The sequence below is a fragment of the Myxine glutinosa genome, chromosome 3 (genome assembly GCF_964187855.1).
Source record: "Myxine glutinosa chromosome 3, kmMyxGlut1.1, whole genome shotgun sequence".
Classification (NCBI taxonomy): Eukaryota; Metazoa; Chordata; class Myxini; order Myxiniformes; family Myxinidae; genus Myxine; species Myxine glutinosa.
The window spans coordinates 52261964-52280990 of NC_136263.1; the positions used below are offsets into that span (position 1 = coordinate 52261964).

At 42.3% G+C, this 19027-nt stretch overlaps 1 protein-coding gene across 1 annotated transcript in view; it reads right to left on the reverse strand.

Moving 5' to 3' along the window:
• Positions 1 to 1714: 1714 nt before the first annotated feature.
• The window catches only part of LOC137424239 (uncharacterized), a 238076-nt gene continuing 220763 nt past the window's right edge, over positions 1715 to 19027 (reverse strand). Inside the window, exons 16-20 of the mRNA XM_078773568.1 lie at positions 14890 to 15039; positions 14446 to 14599; positions 13767 to 13901; positions 9457 to 10961; positions 1715 to 5032 (exon numbers count right to left, since the gene is read on the reverse strand). Of these exons, the coding sequence (XP_078629694.1) occupies positions 4748 to 5032; positions 9457 to 10961; positions 13767 to 13901; positions 14446 to 14599; positions 14890 to 15039 (2229 nt within the window). The 3' untranslated portion in view covers positions 1715 to 4747. The remainder of the gene's footprint in view (positions 5033 to 9456; positions 10962 to 13766; positions 13902 to 14445; positions 14600 to 14889; positions 15040 to 19027) is intronic.

Genomic DNA, 19027 nt, shown 5'->3' on the forward strand with positions numbered 1-19027 from the left:
CAAATTGGTGAGGATAAGCAACTACATTATGAATAGTTTGGCATCATGAATGTGCTTTAAATATTTAATCCTGATATTTTGTTCACATTTGTAACCAAGCAGTTCAGCATCAGGGGGACCCTGGACGTGGTGATTAGTGCAAGGATTGGTGGAAATTCAAAGTGAATGCATCACTCGGCTGTTAAGCAATAACATGTTATTGTTGTTGTTGTTGTTTGGGAGGCTATAGTGGAAACAATTAAGCACCAATTTCCCTTCCGTCTTCATTCATATCCCTTCCCTCATTTGTAATTCCCTCCTCCGTCCCCATTCACCCATGCACTCCTAATGTCACAACTGTGTCTCAGGATCAGCTGATCCAATTTGAATCAAAATGTAATGGGAAATGAATGAAAGATGCTAATAAGTTGGCCTTTCTACATTTGCATCTGCACATTTGTCGGGATACAAGTTTCAAGTCCCATTTACCCTGTTGATCCGACCATCGTCTGCTGTCGTCCTGGCAATTCGTGTTGGTGTCTCCTGCTGTCCTTGTCTGATTTGATTACGTAATGGACCCAGGAGAATTGTATGAAAATTGGTTAAACTGCCTTTTCTATAAAACACAGCAACTTCAACTGGTACTGCTACACATCCAAGGTCGAGACAATCAACGGACACCTGAAAGCACCCTGACCCCTGCACAAGATGGATGATACAAATTACATCAAGAGCAATGAGGTAAGTTGTATACCTGTGCTTTTATTATGTATGGTTTTCTGTATACACCAAACATATTACGTGTCAAACTCGATCAACACTTAAAATGACGCACCTGTCCAAGCCAGACTTGCGTGCAAACTTTGACAAGTTGTATTAACACAAAAGGCTGAAAACACCTGCTGATGCTCATATGTCTGGCTGGCGCAATGTTTTAAATGTAAACTTTCATAACAAAGTTCAGCAAAATAATACCTTGCGTTCTGAGGTGAGACCCATCAACCTTTTGAATCAATTTAATTGTCTTTTACATTGATGCTGATGGTGATGGTAAAGGATTGTTCTCTAGCCAACTAACCCACAGATCTCATATTTGCAATCCTTGCAAGAGATACAGACACTAAATTAAACTTAGGATGCCCATGCAAAGCCACGATTGCCTTAAAGAACATTGCACCCACGGTCTGTTGTCCAGTCTGGTTATGAATTTCCCCCAAGACCGATGCGTCACTTTTCCCCACAAACTGCATAAAACCATAGTTCCACATTTGGGGAGATCGTACACCTGGGGAGGGGGGAAGGGGGCTTTTAATAACACTGAAAATTATGTGCAAACCACATTTCTCGATGGGATTTGGCACTGGACCAGAAAAGAGCTTTTCAAACACTTCACAATAACAATAACTGATTTCAGACTGTGGTACCAGCCAGAGATGTATTACATATCACTCTGGGCGCCTTTGGCTATTATCTTCTTCCTTTTTCTTTTTTTACACAAAACTGCATTCGTACCCTGTACAGACACTTTCTCACGAGCCCGAGCAGAACCAACCTGCAGCAAACTAAAGGGCCTATTATCTCTCTATGACTCTCTCTCTCTGCTCTGTCTTTGCCTCATATATATATATATATATATATATATATATATATATATATATATATATATATATATATATATATATATATATATATAAACTTTCACAAGCTCGCTTAATGAGATCTTCGCGGCCGAGGATTATGGGCTGCTACATACCTAGCTAGCACCAGTGTGGAAAGATTATATATATATATATATATAGTACACCCCATGTAAAGTTTTGACTTTTTCAACATATTTCAACATTCAGCTATTTGATCTTCATTTCAACAATATTGATAGATAAAGGTGATATAATATAACAAATATCATGAAACATTTACATTTTGTCGTCCATTGTATAATTTAAATAAACATAAATGCAAATTTCGCATGTGGAAAAAGTAAGTACACCCCTACATTTATCACAACTTCAAATACCTAAAATTAGAATCAGGTGCACCAGCTCAGGTGCAAATTAGAACATCGTTAGAGAGGATCTTGGAGGAACCCGTCTTATTTAAACCTCAGACATTTCGTTTGGTTTGCTCTTTGTTGTTGAAGTGTGCGGCGTCACCATGCCTAGATCAAAAGAGCTCTCTGAGGCCTTCAGAAAGAAGGTTATAGATGCCTACGAGTCTGGGAAGGGATTTAAAAAGATCTCCAAACAATTTGAAATCAATCATTCGACTGTCTGGAAGATCATCTACAAGTGGAGAAGATTCCAAAGAACTGCCAACTTGTTCAGGCCAGGCCGCCCCAGTAAGTCCAGCCCGAGAGCAGACCGCATGATGCTGAAAGAAGTCTCGAAGAACCCCAGAAAGTCATCACGGGACCTACAGGTAGCTCTTGCCAATGTTGATGTCAAAGTGCACGACTCTATCATTAGAAAGAGGCTGCACAAATTTGATCTACATGGGAGGTGTGCCAGGAGGAAACCTTTGCTGTCCAGAAAGAACATCAGGGCAAGAATAAAGTTTGCCAATGAACACCTAGGCAAAGACCAGCACTTCTGGAACAATGTGCTCTGGACAGATGAGTCAAAGGTTGAGCTATTTGGCCACAGTACCAGAAGACATGTTTGGCGAAAACCAAAGACAGCATTTGACCACAAGAACCTGATACCAACTGTAAAGCATGGTGGTGGAAATATTATGGTTTGGGGCAGGTTTGCTGCATCAGGTCCTGGGCAGCTCACCGTCATAGAATCCACTATGAATTCTTCATTGTACCAGAGGGTGCTTGAGGATAACGTGAGGATAACGCGACACATCTGTCGGAAAGTTGAAGCTCAACAGAAGGTGGACCTTGCAACATGACAATGACCCTAAACATACCAGTAAATCCACCAAGGAATGGCTGAAAAGAAAGAAATGGAGGGTTCTGGAATGTCCAAGTCAAAGTCCGGATCTAAATCCCATCGAGATGTCGTGGGGGGATTTGAAACGAGCTGTGCATGCAAGAAACCCTTCAAACATCGCACAGCTGAAAGAATTCTGCATGGAGGAGTGGGCAAAAATTTCTCCCAGTCGATGTCAGAGACTGGTAGACAGTTATAAGAAACGCCTATTTGAGGTTGTTTCTGCCAAAGGGGGCAATACCACCTATTAGAGCCAAGGGTGTACTTGCTTTTTCCACAGAAGGAAATGGCATCTCTGTTAATTTTTTGTTGAATAAATTATTGCAGTCAATTTTTCATTTTTTTTTTGTTCAATTAGATCACCTTTATCTATAGATAGTTTAAATGAAGATCAAATATTGATATGTCCACATATGTTAAAAAGATTTTAAAAAACATTTCATGGGGTGTACTTACTTTTTCATGTGACTGTGTGTACTATATATCCAAATCCAGTCTCTTTCCTCCTGAGCTTTCCACCTCTTTATAAGTTGGGTGTTTTTTTTCTTTTTCTTTTAAGTTCTAACTTAGTTTCCAGGTTTTGCCTCTAGTTCTGAATAATGCATAGGGGGACAATATATTTATTAGTTATGCAAATATAGCAGGATTTTGACCCCACCACCCCCAAGTCCCATTTGTTCCTACCTTTCCCTCCCCATTATCCAAATAAAAACTTTTCCTCCTCTTTTCTCACTCAACCCTCCACTTTCTATCTGCTGTAATGTTCCTTACTCGTCTCAATTTAAACGTTCTCAATCAGGTTCCTCTCTCAGTGCATACGTAATAAGTAAATGGCCCCAAACACAACTGATGGATGATATAATGGTGAGCCGTATAGTTTTAAGTTTCCCAGGAGGGAGAATTGTGTTATGTACAACACGGCTGTCTTTCTTCCACTCGGAATGGGAAGCTATGCAGATCGCCGGATTCGAGAAACGACTTTAAAACTGTGATGGTATTAATATGACATTCTTGAATCATTAAAGATATGAGTGAGAGGTGAAGAAGAATATTCTCGAACGCACATTATACAGAAACAGGTTTATCCTTGTCCCTCCATTCGTAGACACTGCAATGGCGCCGTGGCCTCTTCAAGGTAAAAGCTGGAAGCCAATCGGTTTAAAACACTGGAGGAAGTGAGAGGTTTTACAAACTAAATTTGGTTAGCAAACGTTCACACAAATCGCCCCTTCGTGAAGCAACCTGCAATGCAAGACATTGCCACTCCTTAACAATCCCATGTTGGTGCTTTCACACTTGGGGGGACAAACGACTGTCAAGTTATCTTGTTGACACTCTTCTTTCCCTGAAGTGTCACATAATTGGCAGGATTGCCAAGCTGCCCCTCTGACCCTGTAAGTGTTGTTACCAGTTCATGAATCACTGCCAAAGACAACATGTTCGAAGCCGAACCTTATTGTCAGTCGCCAGCGATCGAACCTATTTGCCGCTGTAATTGAGGATTAAAGAGTTTGGATGCAATTGTCCAAGGTTCCCAGAAAGGTCAAGACCATCTCTAGTAACCTAGCGGTTTCTTGTGCAGATAAGTTTGAGTACTGTATTATTTCTTAAGCCCTCACTTGAACGGTGGTAGCCACTAAAAAAGATTCCCAGGCTGCCATTATAAGAATGCCCAGCACCGATATGAAGGGGAGTCCAATACCTCCACCCTACAAAAGTGTCGAAGCTTCTCCGAGAGGCAGAGGATCTTTGTGCGGGGTAGACGGTAATCTCGAGGAAATGGATGGAGTCGAGTGGGACAGAAGGCTGTCGAGTGTCTCAAATGCGTCGTCTCAGGGTGGTGAGGCTCCTCCGTCATGCACCGTTCCAAGCCAGGCCTCGACCGCGGCCTGCAGTCTTCTCAACCCGGCTGCCTCGGCTCTTCCCAGGGAACCGGATTTCCAAAGCCCACCGACCTGACCGGCCAGCCAGCCAGCTGCTTGCTTGCTCGATGATCTGGCCGAGAGGTCATCTACAAGTGAACGCCAAGCCCCACTGCCATTACCATCACCTTGTGCAGTCTTGCTTTCCATGAGATCGTCATTACTGGCTCGCATTGCTGGTACTTTGCTGCAACCCTGCACAGGGACGGAGCCGTTAATTCACTCCTCATCATCATTTTTGGTGATATAATCTCAGCAAAATCTTGCAAATCAAAATGAATGTCCAAATACAGTACTTGATAATGACAGTTTGATCTTAGACATCAGTTTACACAATAACAATAACACAAAATGTACTTTAATTTTGCCTGAATGCCACCTGAAAATGACAAATCTCATTACACATGCCAAACAGATGTAAATCTCTAAACTCACAAAACAATCGTTTGTCCTCGCAAACACATGATGCAATTTGTTGAAGACGCGTGGTGTATTCTCTCATCGGCATGAGCCCCATGAACTAATCCTCCTTGCCTGATGTTATTATACTCTTGCTTTCCTATCACGTGCAATTCAACTCCGAGCTGTGGATTTGGTCCTGGCTATTCTTTGTCTACGACATGTACTTGAAATATAATGCAAAACTGGGGTTTTATAAGGATTCGAGTCGGTCTGCGTCGCTGGAAAAGTAAGGCCTATGGATTTTCTTGGCTAAATGTTGAGAGGAGTATGTTAACTGCCGTGGGAAAGAAGGTGAAGCGGAAGTTTTGGGCACAAGTTCTCAAGGCGAGTTTTTTTTTTGTTTTTTTTTGTATACAAGATCGAGGCTTATGTAAGAGCTAACGTTAATCACAAAAAGACAAACTGACTGGCAAAACTAACAAACTGACGCATAAAACATAAGATAAAGGGAGCGGGAGACAAGATGGGGAGAGAGAGGGAAGCACACAAGTCGAACAATAGAGAACAGGGACATCGGGAGATCTGTGGGAGGGGGAGGGGGCATGGGAAGGTGAGGTATAAAACACATGGACACTGCTAGAACTTCCAGGAAAGAAAGAAGTTGGTATTTCCAAAAAAAAAAGTGGATCTGTCGGTGAATTAGCAGGGGTAGAAATGATCAAGGTTTTGGATGGGGGAAGATAAGAGATGGTGGTGAACAGCTGTTTTAAAGACCTGGAGGGAGGAGATCTCTCGTTTTGAATAAGGACTTACACCCGAAACGTCTGCTTCACCTCCTTTTCTCATGGCGGTTAGCGTATGTATCTCAACATTTGGTTGAGAAAATCAGTTGTACTTCTCACGTAACCGTGGTCATCTGTAGATAGTGAATATTTAAACTCCTCGTGCTCTCAAATTATTTTGATTTCTTCTTTTTTTGCACAAAAACATTTATACGCTTCTTAAAGAAAAGTGTGTTATATATTTGTTTTTGTTTTTTAAAACAAGTTTAGAGGAAGAATTCAAGATGATATAACTATGCACAAAGCCAAACAGGTCAGATGGAGCAACAAGCAGATGACCAGAAGGATTGAAAAAAGAGGCAGCACCAAACAGGGACACGTTGGATGTCCACATGCAAGAGAGGAGAAGAGAAGGGAAGAATGCCGGTGATTGCTGAGAAACAAAGTACGAGAATAAAATTCGAAGTTATTTCTTCTCGTTATATTGTCACAAGTTGTCGCATCACACTCAAGACGGATTATTCCGTAGCTAGAGAAGTTTCTGGAAAAGTCTTACAAGTACCATGCGGAGAGGAGCACCCCTGAGCGTTTATCATCATAAACAGCAGTTTCTCTGCGAAGAATTTTTTGATGAAGCTATTTCTGGAGTTCCAGTCGAGAGGACGAACATGTGAAGTATAACGAATGCCTTGTAGGTAGAAGCATGTTCTTCTTTCTTTAGCGGTCACTATTATTCCCAATTGTGGGGTTGGCCTGGGGTAGCTTGGCCCAAGTCTTTCGCGAACCCGCTGGCCCGACCTGACGTTTGACGAAGTAGTTGGGGCAGAAATTTGGCCTTGGTGCCAGCGATAGCTCGCCTATTCTTCACGAAGGGCACTGTGGTGTCTTTAATGTCCATCAACTAAGGTTGGCAGATGGGACGCGCAGCTTAACGTCCACCCGAGGGACGGCACACCCATTGATGAATCGTGTGAATCACCTCGGTGACGGCTTGTATCTGGGTCGAGGTTCGAACTAGACAGTCCACAGACGAGTGCAAATACTTGTTGTACTGCAAGTACAGTACTTGTACTGCAAGTTGTAACACTTGAACAGGGTAATTGTCCTTTCGGCTTAGAAGAAGCTCAAATGCATAAAAAGGGAATCGTTAAATGTTGAAGAAAGTTTTTCAGCAGTTGCTCTTGATTTAAACTTTCTCACCTAATTAAAGCAACTTTTCAGCTCAAAAATGAATCATATTGTTATTGATTTTTTTTACCTCCGTCACCAAAGGTGGATGGAGGTTATGTTTTCACCCCTGTTTTTGTCTGTTTGTGGACAAGATATCTGAAGAAGTTGTGGACGGATTCGGACGAAATTTGGCAGAGATGTAGCGTATGTGACAAGGACGAAATGATTACATTTTGGTGAAGATCCGGATTTGGCTACTGGAATTTTTAAAGTGATTCTTCACCATTGGGAGATAGGGCCAAAACCGATACATAGCAGGATATCTCAAAAAGTTGTGAACGGATTTGGACGAAACTTGGTGGACCGGTTGGGTGTCTGACGAGGACAAATAGATTCGATTTTGGTGAAGATCTGAGTATAGATTCGGATACGAGTTATTTAATTTATAAGTGATTTTTCACCATTAAGCGATTGGATGAAAAGCGATATATTACATATTTTAAAAAGAAAAGGATGACATGACTAAACTTTGTGGATGAGTTAGGTAGGTGACAAGAACAAGCCGATTCGATTTTGGTTCAGGTCCGAATCCAGATCCGGCCTATCAATGGGATACACAACATAAACTGTTCAGCCTGGTGGAGGTTTGCGCTCTACGGAGTACCGGTCTAGTTATGGATGGGTTCATGCAAACTACCAAATCGATCATTACAAGCAAACCTCGTTTGGAAAAGTTTCACTAATTTTTACCAATCACAATTAACCCTTTCGTGCCCATTGTTCACACATTTTTAACACTCTCCCTGACATGCTATTGAATATAGATTGCATTTGACGTTACTCATTGAGAAGTGTCTCTTGTTCACATGCGTGGGCAAATTGTGCATCAATAGGACTTCCGAGGGCAGTATCAGCTTTCGAAATACGGCTTCCACATCTGGATTGTGGAATACCAGGTGCGCCATTAACATTTCTGATTGGAGTGACATTATTATTTGTTCGATCTTTCAATATTTTGTCAATGATTTGTAAATTTCGGAAGTTGGCGAACACAAATATATTCCAAATTCGCGTTTATTTAAACACACGTCAACCTCAGAGTTCATGACCGCTATTTCTGGGCACTGGATGTTCCAGTTTAGGCAACAGTGTATCCACATAGTTCAGTACCCACAATGCCTGCTGTCCATACATGGGTGAACAACAGGCCTGTTGTCCATCCAGCCCTCCCCACCCCAAACTTACAATCTAGGAAGCAAAGTATAATCATGTGACAAACAAACTGGCTAATGCTCACCCCCTGAAGCTCCAATCCTAAGAGGAGAAACATGGAATAAGATTTTGCACAAACGATGTGAGAACATTAACCTTCATTCATTTCTCGATGGGGATGGGGGGTAATTACGAGTGTCTCATGGTGATTACAGAGCAGGAAGCACAGTTTGTATATAATACTATCACGACATTTTCATATGGTAACCTCAAAGTAATCGGATGATAGGATAACAGAGAGCAAAGCACGACCCAACTGCAAGCAATTACGGTGGTGGGTCACAGCTTTATAAAACCAGCTCCTCTAAACTCCATCATGTGTCTCACCCTACAAGGCAACCGTAGCTAATAACTCTCAAGATGAAAATCGGGATACCCCAAGCCATCAACAGGGACCTCACAGGTAACCCGTCAACTGTTCCCCTATGACGTCCCAAGAGCAAAAGCAGTAGGTCAGTTGACTTGGGATATCTTTGGGGTCATTGCTCTTGTGCCGGTGCCTTGTGGAGTGTTTACTGTTGAAACTACCTCTGGGGTGGTACAACTTTGGAGGTTACCTGAAGCCCTGATGTAACACTTGGTCTAGCCTGCAAACAGCTTGTGCTTTTTCTTTGTGCCACGACTCACTAAATGCTGGATTCGCAGACCTTGACGTCATCTTCTCTCCGTCTCACTCTCAACGTACTAACATAAAGGGATGATGAAACTGCGACAGCACTCAAGCTTTTGGCAGAACATTATAACAACAACCGATGATGTGGTTTTAATAACGTCACTGGTCTTGACTGTCGGCCTACATTCATTGCTTATTATAAACATCAACACCTGCACATCTCCCCTACGTTTCAGCAAATAAATCCCCAAGGTAACACCGTGGATCTAATACCGCTTCCTTTCATAGTTGGCATGGTGCTTAAAACGTTTCCACTAAAAGGATTAATGGTAAGTTTCAAGTGGACAATCAGCAGAAGGCGGAGGTAGCATGGAACTTACTGTGCTTAGATTTGACTCATCCGGACAGGCCTGGCCTCCATCATCTGTTCTCCTCTCTTCTACATCTTCCATTCTGTCCTCTTGCTTCAGTACGTCTCTTGAATGTCCGATGTCCACCTCAATTTTTTTTCTTGGCTCCAGGGGCCTTCCATTGAGTGGAGCGTTTGCTGCTTCTGCAATGGAGACTATTGGGGTTGCGATTCCACAACGTCTCACCCGACGCACTACGTCTGAAGCAGCAGCCGGTGTTTGAGAAATAGTCCCAACACAACCAGTGGAGGTTGAGACGGTCTCGTGCGATGAGGGCAACACCACAGATTGGTGCTCGTTTCGCTGGAATGCCCCTTTAGAAATGGCATCGTGGACCAAACTGGTAACTCGTTCATTTTGCCCCCAACTGGTAACTCGTTCATTTTGCCCCAAACTGGTAACTCGTTCATTTTGCCCCAAACTGGTAACTCGTTCATTTTGCCCCAAACAGGTAATTCGTTCATTTTGCCCCAAACAGGTAATTCGTTCATTTTGCCTTGCCATGCCTACGGCGGCATTGTTTTCGGGCAACGCTTTAACCCGAAACACCTCATCTGTACAATGGATCGGTCCATCATTTGAAAGCACCCGAGAACCTCGTTTCCCATCCCAGAATGCCACGCCGTTGGTGACATCGTTGTTGATGGCCGATGCACTTTGAGCAGGATAACCCCGAGACACCTTTGCTTCTCGCCGCGCTGTGTTTAATGCCCGTATACGAATGGCTTGCACTCCCAGGCTGCATTTTGTTGCCATGCGACAACCCTCGGTTCGTCCAGATGTGCTCCCTATGCATCGAGTCAACCCATGCTGCACCATGCAACAGCCATGCTCGGAAGGGCAGCTTTCTTGAGGTTTACTCTCCCAAGATGTTCCAGTGGGTCGTAGAGGTGGTACATTTTGCGTCACCCTACTTTTACCTGGAGATTGAAAGCTACCCTGTGGTCTGACATTGGATGCGCGACCTTCAAGGTTTTCATCCCAAGGACAAGCTACAGAGCGTCTCCAATGGCTGCCATTGTGCAGACATGCGACGTCACAAGCTTCTCCTGGCTTCTCGCCACGCATGCAGGCAGCCAAAGCTGCCAAAGGCCCTCCAGAACAGGTCTCTGAGGAGAACACCGTGGGTTTACTTCCCTGTGGCATTTGCAAAACTGCAGGCCGAGGCTGCTGCGTGATCGTTAAGGCCGCCCTCTCCGATTCAGCATCCTTGGGTTGATTTTGGTCCGAAGTTATTGAGGAGCCTAACAGGAGAGCAGGAGCAGAATTCCGTATCTGGGCAATGCTGCGTGGTGATGACGGCGTGCTCAGAACTGGAAACGAGTAAGATCGACTGCAGTGATGATGTGGTTGTTTATCTGTAGTATTGTGTTCATTCTGTTGTGCCGGTGGCGGGGTTGTGGTGGCTGGAAAGGTGGGTGTCGGACCAGTGCTAGTGGGGCTGTCACAAAGCAGTCCTGGGCTAACGCACATGGCTGGGAGAGACAGACAGAGAGAGAGAGGCAGAAAAAAAAGAATGAAAGTCAGAATGGCAGACACGTGGAAGGATTAATGATTATCTAGAAAAGCTCATGTTGACAGACAAGCAAACAGACAGGCAAGCAGACATCATGGATTCAAAGCATGTAGTCAAAACAAGGGGCACATAGGAAGCAAGCAGGTTTTCAGAGATTAGAAGTGGAATTAATTTCTTGTACGTTTCAAGAACGTGTAAAGTGCAAGGCATTCTGGGTACACGTGAATTGCCTTTGTTTTTTTGATGATCGAAGTTTTTTTTGTTTTTTGTTTTGAAGGCGCCATAATCATGTGAGAGAAATCTCATTTCAAGTGCATTATAAAGGGTGAGGCTGAAAAACAAGGAGGCAGGTGTGGGGTGGGAGGAGGTGGTGAGAAAAATTACTAACGATACGAGCACAATGCTAATCACATGTAGAACTTACAGCTCTTGAACCATGTGGAAATTGATGACCATTCATTGAATAGCACAGCCTAGGCTTCGTACTTCTGCTCGGTGGTCGTCATTGTGGTGCAAAACATGCTCGGTACGATAGTCAGGGTCACGATGTTAACAAATATAATTTCGTTCAAAATTTTGGGAGATTAGCAAACTTGTACATTTTGGAATCATCAGAGCATGGAGAATCCGAAAATCAATGTTGGCATTTGCACAGACACAGATTTTGGATTTTCAAAATGGCCGCCATAAAATACATATTTTGCGCTGTCTCGGCTTCTAGTCAACCTAGAAACTTAATTAAATATGCTAATCCTATGTTTTCTGGGTCAAGGAATCCAATAAAGGCCTCAAAATAGTGCTCAGGATTATAGAAAAGCAACAAACAAAGGTAATTGAAAACCATTGTCTTTATATTTGTGATATAACTGTATTACATAATACATGATATTGCAAGTCCTTTGAAGTTATAGGTATGGGTTTATAAAGCATGAAAGCAGCCTTGTTAGTATCAGATTGAACTATAAGTCTTATACACAGGATCTACTAGGTCTATACCGTTCAGGAATATGCTTTTACACATCTTCATCACTGTCCTGAGTGTCATCTAGAAAGTCCTAAAAGTGAAGCAAGTGTTATGGTTAGAAGTCTAATGATCCCACCAATGTTTTTCTTGACCCAGAAAATATAGCATTAACATATTTAAATAAGATTCTAGGTTGACTAGAAGCCGAGATAGCGCAAATTATGTATTTTATGACGGCCATTTTGAAAATCCAAAATGGCGGCCATGCAGGTGTCTACGCAAATGCCAACATTAATTTTTGGATTCCTCATGCTCTGAATATTCCAAAAATGTACAGGTTTGCTAATCTCCAAACAATTTGAACGAAAAAACAATGTGAACCTGACTAAAAGGACAATCAAGAGGCTTCATTGTTATCAACAGGTGGATGAACCTCAGTCATGCCAGTAAATGACCACACATGTGACGGTCCTAAAATCGATGATATTCCATCTCCGAAACATGTGATTGCACATCCAGGAGAATGTGCCGTAATACGTTTTTTTTTTTTTTTTTCTTAAACAAAGTCGTAAATTGTTCTTTCCAACGATCAATCTTGAAAATGCAACAACCCCAAAGAATGGATTTGCGCTGCACCGTGAATCATCGCTCAGAAATGGCTCCGCACAGCAGATTAATTTTTTGAGGAGAACTAGTGCAAGGGCATCTGACAGTATGGCACAGAGCACCACCCACCACTGAGCACTTTGGCCTGGGTTCAAATCCCGACCCGACTATAAACTGGCGGACTCACAATGTTGTTCCGTCCCTTGATCGTACATCAAGCTGAGTGTTCCATCTGCCAGCATTAGTTGGTGGACATGAAGAGTAGGTGGGCCATCGCAGGCACCCTGGCCAAGTTATAAAATTCCTGCACTGACAACCACTGGAAACAAAAAGGGAGACCACCCAGTATGATCCCACGTCATGCGGAAGATTTTGCAGCACTGAACCCGTCTTCAGGCAGTACACCACTGAGAGAGTCCAAGGAGACCTTTCAGTCGTATGATGCAACCATTGGAACTTTCCAGTGCAGTGCAGCACAATAATGTCATTCTGTAGGTGGTGCTGTGGATGCCGAACGAGTGAGGGTTTCGATGAGGTGGGGCGTTATTGGTGTGTAGGGGTGAGGGACTGAGGGAGCTCGGGCTTCCTTTGCTATAATGCATTTGAAAGAGGTTCTGACCTTTTCATCGTACACATCGCATCGCTGGCAATATCACATCGCTATGCTGTAAGACATTTATCATGGTTTGTCATAGCATATGGAAGTTATTCCAGCCAACAGTTATAATCCTTTATTGGATGATTATGCAATAACTATAGGATGGCGCATTTCTTTTTGAAATTGAGCTTTGCTAACATTGATGCAGTATGAAGCATGATTTATCTGCATGAAGGTTAACCTTATAACCTTATTGCTACAATTTCTTTACTGATCCACAATCTCTCCTTTTATTGAAAATGATCCACCTCGGTTGAGCGGTTAAAGCAATCAGGACTGTGTTGAGTTAACATTACCAAATGGTGGTTGACTTACTCTTTTTTTTAACATCACTGTGTCACCTGTCCACACATAGCACGAAGAGTTCCATATGTTGCTGAGATCACCAAAGCTTGCGCATCAATTTATGCGAACAGACTCTTACATATGCGAAGAGTAAAGCTGTAACAAACAAATTAGCACTTCGTTCGAGGTTTTACAAAGGCTCTTACGCCACAAGAAAAAAGGGTCACTTATTTTTTTTTTTACTTGCTTACTCTGTCCACGTGTTTGCTGTATCTCCCCTGACTGCCGAATCTCTCCAGCCAGCAGGTGGCGGAGCAGGTCACACCCGGAGCTTGTCTGTAGGTTCACGTGTCGGCTGTCTGACTGGAGCACGCATGCTTCTCCTTCTGTTGTATGGTAATAAAAATGACATGAGAACCTCTACCATTTTCTTTTTCTTAACAGTGGTCGAGGTCCCATCATGGAGATTTTACATGTATCACATGCAGGACAACGATATTGGGAAACGGTGTACTCTTCCATGAAATACAAGGACATGACACAATGGTCAAATACAAATAGTAGATGTGGAATGATTCTGGCTGGGCTCTCTGTATCATAAGCCAAGGGTTCAGATGGAAACACTTTAACAGGCCAAGATTTTGCACTGATTGAGTCATTCCAGCACACTTTCAGCTCTTCCATTCTTACAAACCATGTCACAATACATTGAAATGCATCGGAAAGTTATTCATGCCACGGACCTGTTTGCTTCCAACTGATGGACTCGATTACCAATCACTCGGCCTCCTTTCTATCAAATGCAGTCATTGAATCCATATTCGTAGCTGGCAGAAGTTAGTCCTATTATAATTTAGATTGGCTAAGAGCATTTGCAGTTCCTGTAGTTTGGGTTTTCCAAGTTCTGGCACCACTGGTCGGTTTGTGTACCTTCATGTCGATGCAACAGTGTGCAAGCTGCAGCCAGAAGGCGGGCGCGGTGTATGGGCTCCGTTATGTGCAGCGCGTCCAGGTCATGGAGCTCAAGAAGCTTGAAGGTGTCGAGGTCCTCGTAACCGTTAGCCAGGAATGTTGGGATGTACTGCTATACTCGCCCACACATCAACAGTTACTGAAGATTCACTCAAAAGTTTTGTAAGCCAAAAGACAGGAATAAGCTGATTGGCTCATTGCACCTGTTAGTTGTGTTCATACAGTAAATTTACTTATTCTAAAGTTTTACTCAACATTTAAACCTTCTTTACTAATAGACTAACTTGAAACATTACTCCTTTACTTAAAATATTATCTATAAACTGCATAAGATTATATCTTATGCATATGATATCCTGCATATTGAGAGTTCCCAGCATGGAAAGAATTATACACACTCACAGATAGGCCAAACTTGTGGAGAAGGTCCTGGACAGACAGCGGCTGGAGACAGCAGGGCTGTCGGTCTGCCACTGGTCCTTTGTGAGATCGACGGATCGAACAATGTTGAGGGCTTGTGAGCATGCACCTTACCTCGCTTGGCATTTGAACCTGGAAGTAAGATGTATGGGAAAAGTGCTTGAAATGACAAAAATGGCACGTGTGAAGGCAAACATATCTCTTTTTCATTTAATATAATGGAGCTAACAGTGCCTTCAGAAAGTATTCACAACCCTCGACTTGTTTCACATTTTGTTGTGTTACAGCCTGAACTGAAAAATGGTTTCAATTGAGATTTTTTTTTTTGTCACTGATCTACACATAATATCACATAATGCCAAAGTGGAATTATTATTTTTTATAAATTCTTACAAAATAATTAAAAATGATAAGCTGAAATGTCTTCAGTCAATAAGTATTCAACTCCTTTTCTATGACACTCCAAATTGAGCTCAGGTGCATCCAATATATTTTGATCATCATTGAGACGTCTCTACAGCTTCATTTAAGTCCACATGTGGCCAACTCAATTAATTGGACATGCTTCAGGAACAAACACACCTTTCTATATAAGGTCCCACAGTTGGCAATGCAAGTCAGAGCAGAAACTCCACTAGGACGTCCAAGGAACTGTCCGTAGAACTCCAAGGTAGAATTGTAAGGACGCATATATCTGGGGAAGGGTATAAAATTATTTCTCGTGTTGCAAGTTCCCAAGAGCACAGTGAGCTCCGTCATTAGGAAATGGAAAGAATATGGAACTACCAAGACTCTTCCTCGAGCTGGCTGTCTGACCAAACTGAGCAGCCAGGCAAGAAGGACCTTGGTTAGGGAGGTGACCGAGAACCCAATGACCACTCTGACAGAACTACAGACTTCCTTGGCTGAGATTGGAGAACCTGCCGGAAGAACAAAAGTCTCTGCAGCACTTCACAAATCTAGGCTTTATGGGGCCAGATGGAAGCCATTCCTGAGAAAAAAGACATGACAACATGCCAAGAGTTTGCAAAAAGGCACGTGAAAGATTCTGAGAGCATAAGGCAAAAGACTGGTCTGATGAGACGAAAATTGAAATCTGGCCTGAATGCAAAGCGCTATGTCTGGTGAAACCAAGCACAGCCCATCACCCATCTAATACCATCACTACCGTGAAGCATGGTGGTGGCAGCATCATGCTATGGGGATGCTTTTCAGTGGATGGGACTGGGAGACTTGGAAGAATAGAGGAAACGATGAGTGGAGCCAAATGCAGGCAAATCGTTGAGGAGAACCTGCTTCAGAGTGCAAAAGACCTGACTGTGGTGAAGATTTACGTTCCAACATGACAATGCCCCCAAGCATACAGCCAAAGCAACACAGTAATACCTTCAGAACATGAATTATTTTGTAAAAATTCCACTTTGCCATTATGGTGTATTAAGTGTAGATCAGTGACGAAAAAAATCTCAATTTAATCCATTTTAAATTCAGGCTGTAACACACCAAAATGTGAAAAACATCAAGGGGTGTGAATACTTTCTGAAGGCACTGTATATGGCTATATACAGGGTTGCCAACATTAACAGGTGTCCGGGTCACCTCATTTTAGTGTCGGGTACCGATGTTCATTATATTGCATAATGAACATCAATTTTGACCCCAAATTTACAATCCCCATGATCAGAGCGACAAGGTTTTTGAAGTCCACTTCGTACAATGAAATATAGGCAAATTTCGAGGAAGTATTAATAATTCTCAAATGCACTACAATTGCATGTGGTCTGTGGGAAGATGCAGAGAACTTGCACTTACATGAATCAAGATGTGAAAAGGATTGGTTGATTACGATTCACAATTTGATGATCACCTCTGAGTTCTATCCAAAGGAACGTACATTCTCACGATAAATATTGGTGACGCTGGATTGACAATATTTTATCGCCAGTATGGTACATGAAGAGGCCTACATCAGTCAGGGATAATAAGCCCATGCAGACTAGTCTGGATAATCAGTCATATAACGTGTTCTAGGAGTGGGTCAGTCTTGTTTCTGAATTATGTCCAGTAATCTAAACACAATCACGGGCTCATATTATTCTCTCATTTTGATGTTGCGCAGTTTCCTGGTCAAGTGTATTTATTCAAAATATGCAAATGAGCCTTTGGGGTTGTTCCATATACGAAAAGGATGAGAATGAAGCATACTAGCAGAAGACACCTTCAAACATTTAGTGGACCACTGGTCCATGGTGAATTATTAAACTTAATATAATCAAAATGATAGTGAAATGAAACTTTGTGAAAGTCAATTTCCAGGAAGATATTTAAAAATGTAATTATATTGATGAATACCCACAACATGAATACATTATGTAAGAGTAAAGAGCACTCGATGAGGGCCAGGCTAGATCAATTGAGTTGAATCAGGGGAATGAGTCAGAAAAGACTCTCAATTTTGGCTTAGTGCTGCGAAAAGACAAAATGTGGAGAGTGGGCCAGAAAGCGGAGAGGAGAGTTTCCCTGATGCCAAGATAATTGCTTGATGCTTTCGGCTGAGAGATGGTTTACTTTGAACTTGCTAACATTTCATTATTGATTAAAAAGTATTTTAGTTTGTGATTCAAACTTAATTCTATAGCTGAAGGTTATTCCATCTGAGTGAAGACAGATATGTTTCATTTATTTTTGCTTTGCAGGTTTTACTACTGCAAATGCCAAGATCTTAGTTGCCGCATGTTTTTGGAAGAAAGATGGTTACGTTTGAACTTGCCAGTACTTTTTCTGAGTAACCAGTACTTCTTTAAAATCATCCATTTTGGTAAACAACACCATTGCATATTTGTTACCTCCGCCACCAAAGGTGGATGGAGGTTATGTTTTAACCCCTGTCTGTTTGTTTGTGAACAAGATGTAATGAAATAATGGTTGTGATCTGTTGTAGTTCCTCCCTGGCGGTTGAGATAAGCAATGCCTTAAAAGAGGTTGGGAGTAGGGGAAAAAGGTTGATACTGGGACACCCGCACCCAAGCCACTGGGACACCCAAAATGGGGCTTTTTGACTGGAAAAGGGGGTGAAAAGGCACAAAATCGCTGAAAAATGGCCCAAAAGTCCTAAAATCGTTGTTATTTTGCCCCAAATCGTGTGTTTTTTAAAGTGGGTTTTTGGGAAATCATGAACGTTTTTCCGCCATACACTCTGCTAGTTTCGAGGGGCAGCTTGTATAATCCTGTGGATGATGATATAACTTTTTTTAAAGACAAAGCGAAGGCGGAGCCGAGCGGCGTCATATAAAAAAAGTTATCAAGTTAGTAATTCTCTAGCCTCGCCAACGGTGAGGCAATACGGGGTTCACTGATTGTTTGCGGTCCTTTGGTCCTTCTGTTTATTACCCCCTCTGCCAGGGATCCCCCGTTTATTATCCTCCTATATCGAGGTTCACTGTTTGTCTATGATCCCACTGCTCATGTATCGAGGCTCTAAAATCCACCTACCTGTGATCCCCCGTTTATTATCCTTCTGTTTATTACCCCCTCTGCCAGGGATCCCCCGTTTATTATCCTCCTATATCGAGGTTCACTGTTTGTCTATGATCCCACTGCTCATGTATCGAGGCTCTAAAATCCACCTACCTGTGATCCCCCGTTTATTACCCATTGACTCATGTATCGAGGTGATTTAGTAGATTATCTATACTTCCATTGTACATCCCCCCTTTAGCAAGAGGCATGATATCCAAAAGGAACCGATGTGTTCCCATCATTATTTAAATATCGTTTATCATCATATGCACCAAGTGCCTTCTTAAGAACTTTCTCGGAATATATTTTATGTTTATAACTTCTTATTCCTTTAATATTTCTGTACACAACCTCCTTTGTATCCATCGTGTTTTTATAATCATCAAATCCGAGAGTTTGTTTTATAACCCCCTTCTTTATTCCCTTTAGCTTTTTACCAGTTTCAAGTTTATCCCCATCAAAATATCTATACGCATATGACTTTGCTCTAAGGCCAATAAATTCACTCATAATTTTTCCTCCAAGTTCATCTTTAAATTTTCCAATAACTTTTTCATTGGCTTTTGAGAAGGCCTCTTTCCTCCCATCTTTAAACCCAAGG